Source organism: Brassica rapa, chromosome A03 (genome assembly GCF_000309985.2).
Source record: "Brassica rapa cultivar Chiifu-401-42 chromosome A03, CAAS_Brap_v3.01, whole genome shotgun sequence".
Taxonomy (NCBI): Eukaryota; Viridiplantae; Streptophyta; class Magnoliopsida; order Brassicales; family Brassicaceae; genus Brassica; species Brassica rapa.
Window position 1 is genome coordinate 11959330 of NC_024797.2, and position 16639 is coordinate 11975968.

Genomic DNA, 16639 nt, shown 5'->3' on the forward strand with positions numbered 1-16639 from the left:
TTATTATAAAATTTTATAATATTAATTAAAATATAATAGATATTTTTTAATATTTTCATAATTTCAATTTTAAATTTTTTATTAAATATTTTTACTTTTGTATATATATAATTTTTTTTTAAAGAAAAAAAATTTACCCTCCCGCAACCGTCCGCAACCGCAAACGCTAGCTGGAGCCAGCTTTTGAATTTATGAGATTTGGAGCGGTTTGAAGCGGTTTAGAGCGATTTGAGTGATTGTTGCAAACCGCCAACAACCGCTACCAACCGCAAAAGCTGCGTTTGCGGGTGGTAGCGGGAAAACCAGTCGCCCTCTTAGTGGTATAGCTTTTGCGTTTTGTTCTTTTCTTCTTTTTGTGATTTGAAATGGGCCTTGTGTTATAAAAAAATAATTTATTATTGCTATAATAATATTTGGTTGAAGACATTTTTTTACTATATTCTGTTAGACTCTAGTATAAGTTTCATTATTAGATTTAGTTGTATTTTTAGTCGGCCCTGTTGTTTGTATTTTTATATTCTGTTGCCTCCGTTCATTTGATTGGCATAGGTGGTTTAAGCTAAGTATTAAAAAGTCTGATTAGGATTATGAAAGTAAATAACCTTTTTTAGAGTTTGGAATTAAAATAAAAGAGGAATTTGAGTCACATCACATTTGTTCAGCCTATTATAAATGAAACATGTTCTTCAATCCACATTACGTGCATGTGGATCGCAAGTATTGAGCATGAAGCTGTCAATTATTATATCCCAGGTTGTGATGCGAGATGTGAAAAAATAGTTTGGGCTGCAATATGTTATAAGTAGTTAGAGAAAATCTTATTGGATGAGTAATGTCCAGTGTATGTCGATCGAAACAAACATCAAGTCTAAAGTAAAATGAAGCATATAATACTGAGCAACCAAAACACATGCTGTATGCTTAAATTTTAATATGTGCAGAGACTTTTATAATTATTTTTCGTTAACCTTAATTTTTCATACTTCCTCAGGGCTTGAGTTTACTTTCTGGCCATATGAGTTTCTGGAAGACCAATCCACAAAATTAATTGGGCTCGGATATATGTTGCAATAGTTTACTTTTGGGCTGAAAAATATGTTAAATGACATGTCATATTGATCGGTCCTGAATATTTTAGGTGAAGTGGACACTCTTAGAAGCCACAAAATTAGTTCCTTTTATATAGTAGGATTTATTACATAATAAATGTTAAGAGAGTGAGTGGTGCCGGCAGGGATAGTCGTATGTGGCTTACACTTTTCTTCGTCGCTCCTCTGCAAAGTTATGATCAATTCTATACTATATTCTCTTATTTTAAGCTTATGCGTTTTCAGTGAATTATTTTCATCGAATCGTGAACCAACAACGTGTATGAGTAGAGTACCAGACCGGGCCCATAAGATGTTTACGTATTCTTATAAACTAACAGATTGGTCACTTTCTAATTTAGATATAAATTACTACACTGATATTTACATTTTTATTAGTATGATGTAGATATTTTTGATAGACCGTAGGATCATTTGACCAGTCGCTTTGACTTTCCTCCTTGGCACCTGATACCCGGACACGTGGTACATTAAATAGCAGTCGTTGATGAGCCTGAATTCTATTCTATATTTCACTTAATGTGGTTCATTTACATTACAATGAAAATGCTTTGTGCTGCAAGTGTTACACTCTATGATTCGCGTTATAACTTATAATATTTGCGACTGAAACATTGAGAATAGTCGGATTCAAATTCAATTACTCCAAGACCCAAAGCCCATAAATCCACAGAGACAACAACACAAAGTAGACTATATTTGGAACGATAAGTTAGCTTGAGTTGTGCACAAAAAAAAAAGTTAGCTTGAGAAGACATAATCAACTTATCTACAAATGGTTTATGTTTAGCGAGCGTCGACCGATAATTAATTAATAACCATTGCTTCCTTTGAATTGCATTGCATCTTCTAAGTTTGATGTTGGCGCAGACTTTGAAAATGGAGTGAAGGAAGTAGAGTGAGTCCCAGGAAAACATGAAGGCACGACGAATTGGTGAGAGCAACTTTCCAGTGGAGAAAAGATGGGACAGTTTGGGATTAGTCCCGTGGGGTGATTAAGAAAGTTGCTTAGCATTTGTGATGAGGCCTCGTTGATCCGGGGAAAACCGGTTCCTTGAAGGTTCATAGGCAAAAATTGTGGTACTGATGTTGTTGTTGCTGCTGCGCCCATATGCATTCCTAGACCCATGGGAGAGTAATGACCCATTGCCAACATCGTACTCGTAGATGGTATTATTCCATTTCCCATACTCATCATCTATAACGATTATTAGAACATGTTAAGAATCCTATATGTAAATAAGTTCAGTAAAATATATAACTAAGCTTTTGATGCATTAGTGTTCACCATAATTAAATTTTAAAGATGAAACTAGCTTCTCGTGATTTAATTTTTACATCTTACAGGTGAAAGCTAAACGCAAATTTTGATAAGAAAAGCACTTCACAATTTGTTATTAAAGAAAAATAGAGGTAAATGTAAACGCGACGATTTTTTATTTTAACAGTTGACACGTAAATCATCTATACTATACTAAAAGGAGAATAACTTGAAAGGAGAGGCTGTCCACATCAGCAAAGAAAATCAGCCAACCATATGTTTTCAAATTGCCATGTCATATTCCTTTGCAAAATAAAAATAAACTTTGATTATTGATTTATTCAACCATAGCCGACGTATACGATGCTCCTCCTTCCTTCGATCTCCACTTCGCTGGCTAAAAGAAAACAAAAACGTCAGGTTTTCATTAATCTATACTATACTAAAAGGAGAATAACTTGAAAGGAGAAGCTGTCCACATCAACAAAGAAAATCAGCCAACCATATGTTTTCAAATTGCCATGTCATATTCCTTTGCAAAATAAAACAAAAACTTTGATTATTGATTTATTCAACCATAGCCGACGTATAAAATAACAAATCAAGATGACTATGAAAAATTAACTGCCCAAACAAATACTAGACAACCCTACATGATAACTAAATGGACATTAACAATCAATCAACATCATTAAAAAATATCGAATCTAGAGATATCTTCCTCTCCTTAACTATGTTTGTTGCACTATATATTCTTCTTTTTTAGCCAAATATAATACAGTTTAATATATATATATATAATACACTTTAATATATATTATACTCTCAAATCTCAATATTGATAAAGTAATTAACATTTACATGCAAGAACACTTACGAAAAAATAACTTATTAAGTTAATGTTGTAGAAAAGAGGAACAGATAATAAAAAAAACATACATAACACATTTGTACAAATTAAAATAAATAAGTCAGCAGTTGGGTGTACCGCAAAAAAATCTCTACGATTTAAGCCAATTTTAGCATTATCTTAGAGTGTACTTCATATGATATTTTAAAATAAACAGCATAAAACGTTTAACTAACTAAATGAATACATTGTGTTTAATTTGTTAAAAAAAATAAAAAAATCATATTTATAAATAAAAATTAAAATTCAGTAAAAATAAAATTAAAAATTATCTTAAGAGTTACTTTGATGTCTACTCTAAATGTTTTGTAAAATTGATATCAAAATAAATTAAAATAAAGTTATGTCAAAACGTTTGTCAGAACATACAAGATTTGTATATACTAAATAAAGTAAATAATTAATGAAACTTTGTGGCTTTTGATTAGCTCATTACAAATACTTTTCTGAGAAGTTTTTTAGGATGACCTAGAATTTGTTTGTTACAAATATAGCATTCAAGGGTCAAAATGACAAAAAGAGATTACATTAAAAGATAAATAGACATTTATACTTCTATGGTTAACAAATATTGAATTATGGTTTAAATTAGAGGGAGTACATGATTTTTCTTTAAAACAAACTACACAATTTCAACATAAAATTTTTTAGTTTCAGCAATAATTTGGGATTTCAAGTTAAAATATTGAAAAATCTGAAAAAATAAAAAAATTCGAATTTAAAACTGTATTATTCAAAAATAAAAATTATTATTGTATTTTTATTTAAATAATTATTATATTTAAATCTATAAAATAAAGGTAGAATGGTCTTTTACTTCTTTAATGAAACATGTTTTAGTCATGTTCCTCTTTGTGAGTTATTAAATCTTAAAAGAGTAATTTGAGAAATTTGCCGTAATTCTTTTAGCTGTTATTTCCAGTCTATCATATATATATATATATATATATATATATATATATATATATATATATATGTATATATATACGTTCCAAGGACGCAGAACGAGATTGCGGATTCGTTAGCTAGGAATGCACGTTCTTTTCATAGATCCTTATGTTTTATTGGTTGTTCTATTCCGGTCTGGCTTCCCAGACCACCTCAAGTTTGAGTAATAGAATAGCCGTTTGCCGTAAAAAAAAAGATTAATTTTCCATCATTTATTTATAATGTTATACCAAATAATTTTGTGTAAAGTTCAATTTAGTCACCAATCAATGCATTATGAAATAATTTTCTGTAAAGATCAATTTATGTTAGAACATCACCAATCGATGCAATATGAGAAAGTTTTTCAAATCTCGAAAATTTATATTCTGATTTCCGTTATTTTAACTCCATTTTAAACTGTTTAATAATTAATAATTAATTTAAGAGTGTAAAATAGTAATGGAAGTATGTTTCTACTCTAACATACAAACAATATTGCAATGATATATATATATATATATATATTATTTTTTACACAACAACAATGACTAATAACATCTGCATATTTGAAATACGCATAATCTATCCAAAGTACTTTTACGTAGTATCTAAACATGGAATCATTCTCATTGAAATCTTCAGATTTCTCATTTTTTTAATAAATTATCATTTAAGAAATAGTAAATACCAAACAAATTTTAATATTGAAAAACTATAGTTTCAAATTAAAGATTATTGAATAATTTTTATTGGTTATCAAACTTTACAGATTTAAGTATTCAAAATGATTACACATTTATGAATATATATATATATGAAATGAAGATCATTTACCTATTCTTCAAATAATAGTTTAAAAATTAAATCAGATTACTTATAAAGAAATATATGAAATATAAATGATAGAAAATATTAAAACATTATTAAATATAGAGTATTTGAACTTTTAATAAAATTTAACATGATTACTAAAAGATTAATAAAATTTTTAACTATGTTTAAATCTAAAATATATATTAAAATATAAATTAACAATATTTTGAAGAAAAAACTTATATTTTTCAAAATAATCCTTCTAATTTGTTAAATATTATATCAAAACAAATAAGTTATATAATTAAATTTTGCCATCTAAGTTTAATATTAAAAATAAACATGCAAGTTTTATAGATAAACAAACCGCGCGTAGCGCGGTGATACCTCTAGTAATAATAATAACAATCTCAGTTGTTTATTTAGATGAAAATCCATGAGATTTTTACTGAAATTAATGTATTATTTTGAGTACCTGAACTTGAAGTTGAAGGGTCCTCATGTATTTGATAGCCTCATCCAGCAATGATACCTTGTCATCCTATAAACAATTGAACATATTCAGAAATCACAAAGAGAAGATTAACTCTCTAAGTAACTATCTAATGTGGTTTTAAGTTAAACCTTGTAGCAGTTAGGTAGTAGATCCTGCAACTCACACATTTTCTTGCTGATCTCGTTTCTTCGCTTCTGTTTTACAAATCACTGTCATTAGTTAGATTCCATTGCCATTCGAACATTTTTTAAAAAATTTGTTAAGGTGAAATTTAGTGATGAGAGCTAGTGTCTATAAAGTTATAAACTCACTCTTTCAGATAACTTATGGACTTCTGTGCTTCGTTTTTTCTTAGCCACAGTCTTTCTTGTTGTCGTAGTAACTCGTGTCTTCCCATCATCTGATCCATCATCCGACTGCAAAGCAAGAGAAATAAAATAAATTATGATCCACCATGTGTGAAAGAATTAAGACCTTTTTCAAAAAAAAAAATGTGTGAAAGCATTAAGACAAGAATTAATCTAATTAACCATCAAATTAAATCTTACATTTTTTTTTTGTAAACTAAATTAAATCTTACATTACTTAGATAAGTTGATTCTTCTTCTTCCATGTCACCATACTTTCTCTTTTTTAAAGAACAACAACTTAGATCTCTCGAAGTTCCTCCAGAAAGCATCGATGAAGACGCAAAATACAATTCCGCGGATCTTCCAACAGCTATAGATTGCTCATCAGGAGGGGCTGTGGTAACTTCAACATTCTTCAAACTTTTCAAAGAATCATTCATTAATTTTGATGATTCAAAACGTTTGTTCCTTTTCCAAACATCTCTCTCAGATTCTGTCTTGGAGGGATTAATCTTCCTCTTCTTATCTTCATCTTGTTGTGGCCGTTGAGACTCACTCACAGGAACAACTTGCGAACCTCCAAGATTCTTGATGTTTTTCTTGAAACCCTCATCGTACTCGGTCTCATACAAATCCAAGATAGATTGCGTACGTTGATTCTGAAAATAACTGTTGTTGTTAGGTCTTCGGCTCTTTGCAAAGATCTGGCCATTTTCACAAACCAGTTCCATAGAAGCTTGATCGCTTAATCTACAAAAAGAGAGTCATGGCTATTTCAACATCATTTCACTATGTACATTTACATTACGTGTGATATGAATATAAAAAAAAAGAGTTGTAGATGGAATATAAGAACTTACTTTGGTTTGAAGCTCGATGATGGAGAAATTATGTTTGGTTGGGATAATGATGCATATGGATTTTTCCCCATTGAAGTAAATTGAAGAAAGTTTGTTTTAGGAATTATGAATTGTAGAATGGGAAAGATTGGGAATTCACACGTTGGTCTTCTTTCTTGTGGTTCATGAAGAGGTCCCTATATATATTCTGATGCTCAGTTCGTACTTGCAACCTTGTTGTAAATTGTAATTTTGATAAATAAAAAGAAGCATCCATTTTTGTTACGAAAAAGTAGCAGTGTTGTCGTTATTTTATCATTGAGTTGGACGGTTGAATTTTAGATTTCCTGTAATTATGGTGTAATGCTGGTGAAGGTACATTTGGGGTCCGATTGTTTATGAATTTCAAAACTTTTAGCTTTGGGATTTTTAGTTTTAGGTTAACTGTTAAAACATTTAACTCAAAATATTGGAGATAATTACTCTATATCTCCTAATTGATATTATATTAGATAAGTGTTATCTTTAGGCTTTCTTTTATCTCTTTAACTTTGGTTTACTCCTTTATGAGTATATATACTCATCGTTTGATATCAATAAACACAAGAACTTTTATCCCAAATTACAATTTGTCATGGTATCAGAGCCTAAACAAATTTAATTCAATTCTTCTTCATTCAAAACATCCATCAAAACTTTCTTCTTGATCTTCCATATCGAAGATCAAATTCATTCTTTCCAAAAACTCTCTGTTTTTCATATCAAACTCAGAGATCATTCTTAAAAATCAACATCATATACAATGTCGATTACTCCAACCAACGAAGTCAAATACAAAACCATCACACCTTATGATCTTTCATCCAACGACAATCCAGGAGCTATAATCTCACAGCCGCTTCTCAATGGATTGAACTACGATGAATGGGCCATTAACTTTCGTATGGCACTTAGCTCTCGAAAGAAGTTTGGCTTTCTTGACGGCAGTCTACCTAAACCGGCAGCCGATTCATCCTACCTTGAAGATTGGACAGCAAATAACCATCTCATCGTAGGATGGATAAAACAAACCATCGAACCAAAGATTAAAACTTCTATCTCAACCCGTGAAGTCGCAAGAGACCTCTGGGAAATAATTAAGAAACGGTTCTCCATCAAGAGTGGAGCACGTTTACAACAACTACGGACGTCTTTATCCAACTGCAAACAAGAAGGATCAAGCGTTGATGAATACTTCGGGAGATTAACAAAACTTTGGGATGGGATCGCCGAATGCATGAACTCAAAACAATGTAGCTGTGGCAAGTGTGAATGCGATCTGAATACAGCAAGAGAGAAAGAAACAGAAACATTGAGAGTTCATGATTTCTTGGCTGGACTAGATGATGCAAAACACGGTGTCATCCGGGCTCAGATATGTGCGATCTCTCCACTTCCAGATCTTGATACAGTTTATCAAACAATCTCCCAGAATGAACTTCTTCAGTCAACAAAATCACCAGAGACATCCATCATGAGCTTTGCGTCACAAACTCGATCTTCTAACTCCTCAAACACAATGTTTACAAAAGACATCTCTCGCCCGGGTAACAAAGATCCATCTCGCCAATGTACGGTATGCGGACGTACAGGTCATGAAGCATCAGGTTGCTTTACAGTAATTGGATATCCAGAATGGTGGGAAGGAAATAAGAAAAATACAAACTCAGCTCGCACAACAACGTCTAAACCAAATTCTTCAACTAATCAGAATCGCAATAATCAGCCAAAGGTTAATACAGCTACGGTAGCCAAGACAAACCAGACAACACTTCAAGCCAATTTAACCATTACAGATGCCGATCGCCAAGGTCTAAGTGGAATCACAGACGACCAATGGAGCATCGTGCAGAAGTTAATCAACAATGGCAAGAAAGATGATCATCTAAAGGGTAAGAGTGATGATAATGTTTGGATCTTGGATACAGGAGCTACACATCACATGACCGGCCAACTACACGTGATGGAGAATACACGTGACATTCTTCATATACCTGTCTTGTTACCGGCGGGCTCCGAAGCAATGGCTTCAAAACAGGGCACCGTTCAATTAACTCCGACTTTACACATTGAGAATGTGTTTTATGTGGCCGGATTTCATACAAATTTGATATCATTCGGACAACTCGTTACTGATAACTTCCTTGTTGGACAAGTCACTGACAAACTGATGATTTTACAGGACCGTACCTCGAGGATGCTGATTGGAGCGGGTGAAAGAGAGGGAGAGGGATTGTACCGGTTTCGCGGAATTGAGTCTTTGGCGTCAGTACATACAACGGTTATTGAAAAATCAATGCTATGGCACAGGCGTCTTGGACATCCATCTTCACGAGTTACTGGAATGATCCCAGACTTTCAGAGTTCTTCTACTGCGGATAATATTCTTAAGACATGTGATATTTGTTTTCGGGCTAAACAAACCCGACTTAGTTTTCCAGACAGTTTTCATAATGCAAACGAGATTTTTGATTTAATACACTGTGATCTATGGGGACCCTATCGGACAACGGCATTATGTGGTTCTCGCTATTTTCTCACGATCATAGATGATCATTCTCGAGCTGTTTGGTTATATCTTCTACCAGATAAAACGATGGTTTCACAACAAATCAAGGACTTCCTAACATTAGTAGAAAGACAATTTTCTAAGAAGATCAAGACTCTACGAAGTGATAATGGAACAGAGTTTATGTGTCTAACACGATTCTTCAAAGATCAAGGGATTCTTCATGAAACCTCATGCGTACACACGCCTCAACAGAACGGACGTGCAGAACGTAAGCACCGGCACATTCTCAACATTGCTCGTGCGTTACGTTTTCAAGCCAACTTACCAATTGATCTGTGGGGAGAATGTGTTTTAGCTGCTGGACATCTCATTAATCGAACGCCGTCCTCGATACTTCAAAACAAGACCCCTTACGAAAAACTTCATGGCCAGTCTCCGGACATATCTCATCTACGGGTAATAGGATGCTTGGCATATGCCCATAACAAAAATACGAAAGGAGATAAGTTTGCTTCAAGGAGCAGGAGGTGCGTGTTCCTGGGCTATCCCGCAGGGACTAAAGGTTGGAAGCTCTTCGATCTAGAACAAGAAACTGTCTTCATATCACGAGATGTAGAATTCATAGAGGATGTTTTCCCGTATCAAGACAAATCATCTATCGATACTCCGAGTACTGAAACATTACCAGCATCGCAAATAATATCACATGATGATGATTCCGAAACAGAGTGTCTTCCTCCAACTACAACAACAGAACATCATATTGTTGAAACAGAACCGATAACTCCTACTGATAATGATCAAACCGATCATATTGATATTGAACCGCTGGGAAGAGGTCAACGAAATAGGCAACCTTCTACTCGACTCCGCGACTTTGTTATTAACACGGTCACAACAATCCCTGTCTTCACTCCCTCTCTCCCGACATCTGCTCCTCAGCCACCCTCAGGTACCAACTATCCTTTGTCTGATTACCTAACATATGATCAGTTGTCTACATTACATCGCAGCTTCCTTATGGCCTTGACAATCAATATTGAGCCAAAGAATTTCCGTCAAGCCATGGAAAATGAAGTATGGAGAGATTCTATGCAATCTGAGATGGATGCTCTTGAAAGAAACCACACATGGGATCTTCAAGAACTACCCACAGGAAAAAGGGCACTCGGTACTAAGTGGGTCTATACAATCAAACTACGTGCTGATGGCACGATCGAACGTTATAAATCTCGCTTGGTTGTCTTGGGAAATAATCAAAAAGAAGGAATTGATTACACAGAGACATTCTCACCGGTGGCTAAGCTGACCACAGTTCGCCTATTTCTAGATATCGCAGCAAAGAAAAACCATGAAATCCATCAAATGGATGTTCATAACGCATTTCTTCATGGAGATCTCCAAGAAGAAGTCTACATCAAAATACCTCTCGGCTTTGCTCGTCCTAACGACACTCGTGTCTGTCGCTTGCGGAAATCTTTATATGGTCTTAAACAGGCTCCTCGTTGTTGGTTCGCAAAACTGGTTGATGCACTACTCAGCTATGGCTTCATCCAGACACATTCGGATCACTCTTTATTTGTCTACTTCCGCAACAAGGTTACACTTCGGATACTTGTCTACGTTGACGACCTTATCATATCAGGAGACTTGCCAGAAGCGATCAATTCTTTCAAGAAATATCTATCAACTTGTTTTCATATGAAGGATCTTGGATCTCTCAAATACTTTCTTGGTCTGGAAGTTGCTCGCAGCTCTTCAGGAATTTACTTGTCACAGCGCAAATACACACTTGATATAATAACAGAATGTGGGCTACTTGGGTGCAAACCGGCTGGATCACCGATGGATCAAAACCACAAGCTTGCGAAAGCTACAGGGTTGGTGCTCGCAGATCCAGAGCAATATCGACGCCTTACGGGTCGACTTATATATCTTCTAGCAACCCGTCCTGACCTTGCCTACGCAGTACATATCCTTTCACAATTTATGCAAACACCACAGGAGGAACATTGGCTTGCTGGCTTAAAAGTGGTTCGTTATTTAAAAGGAACAGTGGGTCAAGGGGTTCTCTTTCGGGCTAAAACTGCATTTTCTTTAACTGGCTGGTGTGATGCGGATTGGGGGGCATGCCCAACAAGTCGACGCTCACTTACTGGTTGGATTATACAGTTTGGAGAATCACCGATTACGTGGAAAACCAAGAAACAAGAGGGGGTATCTCTTTCATCTACTGAAGCAGAGTTTCGAGCATTGCGTTCCATCACAAAGGAAGTTATATGGCTGACGGAACTCCTTCGTGAACTTGGATTCCCTCATACTGATGCAGTCACAGTGTGCTGTGACAACAAGTCAGCAATTCATCTCACCGCCAATCCCATTCTTCATGAACAAACAAAACATATGGGTATCATTTGTTCATTCGTTCGTCACGCAATAGCCAAGGGTGTTATCAAAGTGACTTACGTTCCGACTACAGAGCAGCTTGCAGACATTCTAACTAAAGCATTAGGACGCAAGGAGTTCGATGCATTTCTTCTCAAGTTAGGCATTAACATCCATGCTCCAACTTGAGGGGGGGGGTATTGGAGATAATTACTCTATATCTCCTAATTGATATTATATTAGATAAGTGTTATCTTTAGGCTTTCCTTTATCTCTTTAACTTTGGTTTACTCCTTTATGAGTATATATACTCATCGTTTGATATCAATAAACACAAGAACTTTTATCCCAAATTACAATTTGTCACAAAAAGAAATAGAAATTAATTTTAAATAGCTACAAGCCTGAATCTGTGGTTTTGAAAAAATAAATCACGTTAAGAATAAAGTTAGTTACTTTGGTTTTAAGATTTTTAAGAAAAGATTTTAATACTTTGAAGAGCTTAAAGTCTGATTGTTTGAATATTACCTTTTTCTTTTTAAGGGCTTTGGTTGAATATTACTTATTTTCAGTTCTAAGTAATATTATTTGAATTAATTTGTAAGAAGATTCATACTATAACTATGTTACAAAAAAAAAAATCATACTATAGCTTTATAAGGCTATAAAGGTGAGTGCATCTAGTTCCGTTTCCTCGACCTCGTATAGTATGGGAGAAGACAAGAATGTAGGGGGGATAACGAAAGACAAAGAAAGACTCCGAGAGAGACAACCTTCTCCTCTCCACCGCCCCTTATTTCTCTGCTTCAAAAATAATTGGAAAAATAAAGCCAAATCTACAAAATGTTATATGTCACCGTCCAAATGATAAAATATTCAATCTTGATTTAGAATATTATTTAAGAATTTTTTTGATAACCATGGTCATATCTATGTAGAGAACGACTTTATACATTAAAAAACTGAGTTAGATTCAGATTCCACTCGATTCAGGTTCAATAAATTATTATATAGTTCGGATTTTAAAGTAAATCTAGTTCATTTATTTGCATTATGTTTTTGGAACGCTAAATTTTTTCTGTATAATTTAATTCTTACATAATTTTTATTGTAGTTTTAGATTCTAATGCAAGTTTGATTATGATACAAACTAATGAACTAAAAAATTTACCATTAGCAATAATTTATTTTACCGGTACTATAGATAGAGGATTTAATTTATAAAAATTAGTTAGTTTAAAAGGTTTTCGTGTTAAATTTTTAGTTTTAACAGTTTTTTTATGGGAAACTAATTAGGTTAAAGAATTTTAGCGTCAAAAATCTTATATATAACAATGAGCGTGTATAGTATAATTTACAACTTATGAGTTTCCTGTCTTATGTAGGTTTTCTATGAATTAAAATCTCATGAAATAAATTACGCTTCTCAATTCAAAAAGCACAAATTACATTGTCATTTTAAGAGGGAAAATCTCATCAATGTTTTTTAAATTTTTTATTACAAAAATATATTAAAAATTCAAAATAATATTTATTAATTTATATAAAAACTAAGTTAGTATAAACATTGAATTACTTTACATCATATCTTATCTCAATCCCCTAAATAAGTCATAAATCATAATCACTAAACCTATATTAAATAAAAACTATTTATTGTATAATTTATTATTTAAATAATATTATATATTTATTTATTTATTGATTAATAGATGTATATTTGTCTTTTTGTATTTTAACGAATGTTTTTTTACAACGAACGGTTATTCTATTATTCAAATTTGAAGTGTTCTGAGTAACTAGATCGAAATAGAATAACCTAGCAAAACGCTTGTTTTTTTTTTGTGTAGCATTGTTGAAACTTTAATATATTGTAATTTTATTTAAAAGTATTTATCATTTCAAAAAGTTATGATTTGCAAACATATGATACTTTTTCATGGCATATAAAGGTGGACCATGCAAATATATAACGTGGACCACAAAATCGCTTCCACGATGCTCCAACAATAATGCAACTAATTTCTTTTAAGCTAGCGTATGTTTTTCTAATCTATGGATTTAGGAGCAATATCAAGTTCATTCTATTCCTACTAGTCTACCACATGAAGCAGTAATATGAATGACAAAGAGAAAACAAAAATCATCCAACAGAAAGTCAGAAACTAATTAATAATCTCTAAGCCCATTTTATATATGTTTATGTTCAAATAACTATACCGTGCCAACAGGTAAAAATGTTTCGGCCTATCAAATATACACTTTTATACCGATCGGAAACATTATTACTGAATAGTAAATACTCCTCTAAAATTCTACTGCATAATTTTAAACAGTGTGATGTGTTGTGTGACTTATTACGAGGGGGAAGAACGCCCACGTGAGTGGAAAGAACATTCACGCCATGAAGACATGGTTTCGTGCCTCATCTTAAGGAATGGGCCCAGAGTTGCTCAAAAAAAAAGGAATGGGCCCAGAGTAAAAAGCAATTTAAATGGGCCCACAATTGGCTTTCTGGCCACCTTCACGCGGACTTCACGTGATGCCGCGTGATTAATACCCGTTTGTGTTATTTTGTCTCCCCCCCACCTCCTTTCTGGGTTACTGCTACTACTTCGTCGTTTTGTGATATTTCAATGGTTACAGTTTGATTCGATGGTTACTGAATTATTCAACCAATATTTTACTTGTTAGAGCAAATTGTTAATAACATGTAAACAAATAAAAACGTATAGTTGAAATTAGGTTGGTTTGGTTCTATTTGCTCCCTCCAATGTTTTTACTTGTGCTTTTTTTTCAGAGAGTAGGGTCAATCTAACACACCATCCTTCAAACATTATACGACAATCATCTTCAGCTGCACCATCTTTCGTTTCGCAGACTATTAAACAAAAGACACCATTTGAGATGATACTTGAAAATGATGCTTTAATTTTAGAAATTTCGATTCTTAAGAGCAGAACAAGACTTACCTCGTTGACATAAGTGATTCTTTTTTTGTTGCATTGTCCAGCTTTGTCTCGATGCCTCCTTCAAAATGTGTCATGAGTTTTTGGTGTGATCCTGTGAACAAGAGAGTTTGGCAAGTATTACTGAAGTTTCTTGCCAATGTTATGATTCGTTATAGTGAAAAGCAAATATTATTGAAGTGAACATACTTTGCTTCTTGATGGTTCCATTCAACTCTGAATGGCTTGCTTCAAGTTCTTCAATAGTACTCTGGAACTTATCAAAAAAAAAAAATAGTACTCTGGAAATCTTCCAGATGATGGCCGACATCGTCCTTCACATTTCATGGATCATTCGCATTTTCTCTTGTTGTTCTGTTATACGATCATGTTATCAGTGAACATTATTCAGCATGTATAAGAGCAAGATTCGATGAAATGATGTACCTTGTAATCTTGTTTCAGCATGCTGTCGCTTAGTTTTGGGTACATTACTCGTCTTTTCCCTGTAGTATATTAACAATATGATTGATTGGATACTAAAGAAGAGCAACGCATAATCAATTGAAAAAACATACGCTTCTGTTATGATGTGAGACTTGACATTCTCCAACTCTAGATGTATCTCCTCGGAGACTGATGCTATAATTTCTGATGACTTCTTTCTAGCTGCAGATTTCAGTTTTTTTCTCGAAGTTTTGAAGAGCCACAGAAAACAATGCAACAGCCCTGAGACATGGTCAGTAATCAAATCAAGAAAGATATAAGGTAGAAACGTTAGTTATATCTACAAGAGACCTTCCCAAGCAAATCTCTGAAAATTGCTGGAATGAATCGATTCTATGGATCCCTGCTCAGTTCCCATGATAAAACAAATGAGGGCTGAAGTATAAAAAAGCCACAACAATGATAAGTACTATACCTTTTGACAAGGACGAGGTGGGACTCAACACGACACGTCCATTGTCCTTAAGATTAGAGTTCCTTTTAGCTGAGCTAAAGCCTGGCTTAGATTGCTCATTACACCAGTTAGTAGTTTCTCTTTCTTCGGGACCTGAATCAGAAGATCAATAAAATAAGTAAAACATGGTTCTATTAAAAAGAAAATAAGAACATCCATTTTGTATATGGTCTAGGGAAAATAATAATAATAAGAAGCTTTACTGATGCAATGGCCCAACGCAGGTGATCCATTTGAACCTTCCTCATCAGACGATGGATCTGACAGAACTAAATCTTCAGTTGGCTCGCCAGAGCTCTCTCTTTGAAGAGAATATTCTCCTTTCTTCTCCAACTCCAAGAAACCCTGAAAATAAACAAAGGAAACACAAAGGTCAAAGAAGAATATGTAAAGTCAAACATGGATAGTTCTATAGTGGAAATAAAGCAGTTTGAGTATAAGAAGGTTACAGGCAATCTCTTCTCGTTATCTGACGCTTGGCCTTTTGTCACTTGGGAGGTTTTCTTAGTACTGAAGCTAAATACTGGGGTTTCAGTCTCATCAAAAGCAGGACTAGCTCAACAGACATTTCCCTGATAATTTTACTCGTCCTTTACTGTTCATCGCCATTTTTAGATAATCCATGGAACACATCTCTGGCATAGCTGCTTCTGGCGTTTGATAAAAGTCTTTTCCCCTTGTGCTAATATCTGGTTTCTTTGGTCTGTTGATGAAGCTCAAGGGAACTTCTCTTTTTGTCTGATAATATAGTATATTTTTATAGAACTTGAGAAATAGTCTAACTTTAGGTTCTTCTTGGTTACTCTTGGTATGTAAGCTAACCGTATACTCTCACAGGTCAATTCATTAGGTTGCTGAGTCGGTATGGTTATATGTTGGTTTAGTAATTTTGTGACTGAATCATGGTTATGTAAATCCTTGGTCATATAAAAGGATGAGAGTATCAGGTTGTTAGAGTACACGAGAGAGACTGTTCTGGGATTGTTCACTCAGTAGTCTCTGTTCTTCAGAGCTCGACCTCTTTTTTTAGTCGGGCTCCTCCAGTGAGTAGTTCTCCATATCAAAGGCGAACATTGGATAATCAAC

General features: G+C 33.9%; 1 protein-coding gene across 2 annotated transcripts; it reads right to left on the bottom strand.

Moving 5' to 3' along the window:
- Window positions 1-402: 402 nt before the first annotated feature.
- Window positions 403-7088, bottom strand: LOC103858230 (transcription factor PIL1). Of its 2 annotated transcripts, none has more exons than XM_033286709.1 (6): window positions 6730-7088; window positions 6100-6619; window positions 5831-5935; window positions 5648-5713; window positions 5499-5564; window positions 403-2763 (listed from the first exon to the last, which is right to left on the bottom strand). In XM_033286709.1, the coding sequence occupies exons 1-6, from the start codon at window positions 6798-6800 to the stop codon at window positions 2653-2655; spliced, it is 939 nt and encodes a 312-aa protein (XP_033142600.1). In that variant the 5' UTR covers window positions 6801-7088; the 3' UTR covers window positions 403-2652. The 2 variants fall into 2 exon arrangements, with proteins under 2 accessions (XP_033142600.1, XP_033142601.1); XM_033286710.1 differs by having other exon boundaries at window positions 403-2767; window positions 6730-7067.
- Window positions 7089-16639: the final 9551 nt, after the last annotated feature.

Coding starts and splice junctions, on each gene's coding strand:
- LOC103858230 (XM_033286709.1), bottom strand. CDS start 6,800: ATGGGGAAAAATCCATATGCATCATTATCCCAACCAAACATAATTTCT. Junction 5,936..6,099: donor AATCAACTTATCTAAGTAAT/GTAAGATTTAAT, acceptor CTTGCTTTGCAG/TCGGATGATGGATCAGATGA. Junction 5,565..5,647: donor TACTACCTAACTGCTACAAG/GTTTAACTTAAA, acceptor AATTGTTTATAG/GATGACAAGGTATCATTGCT.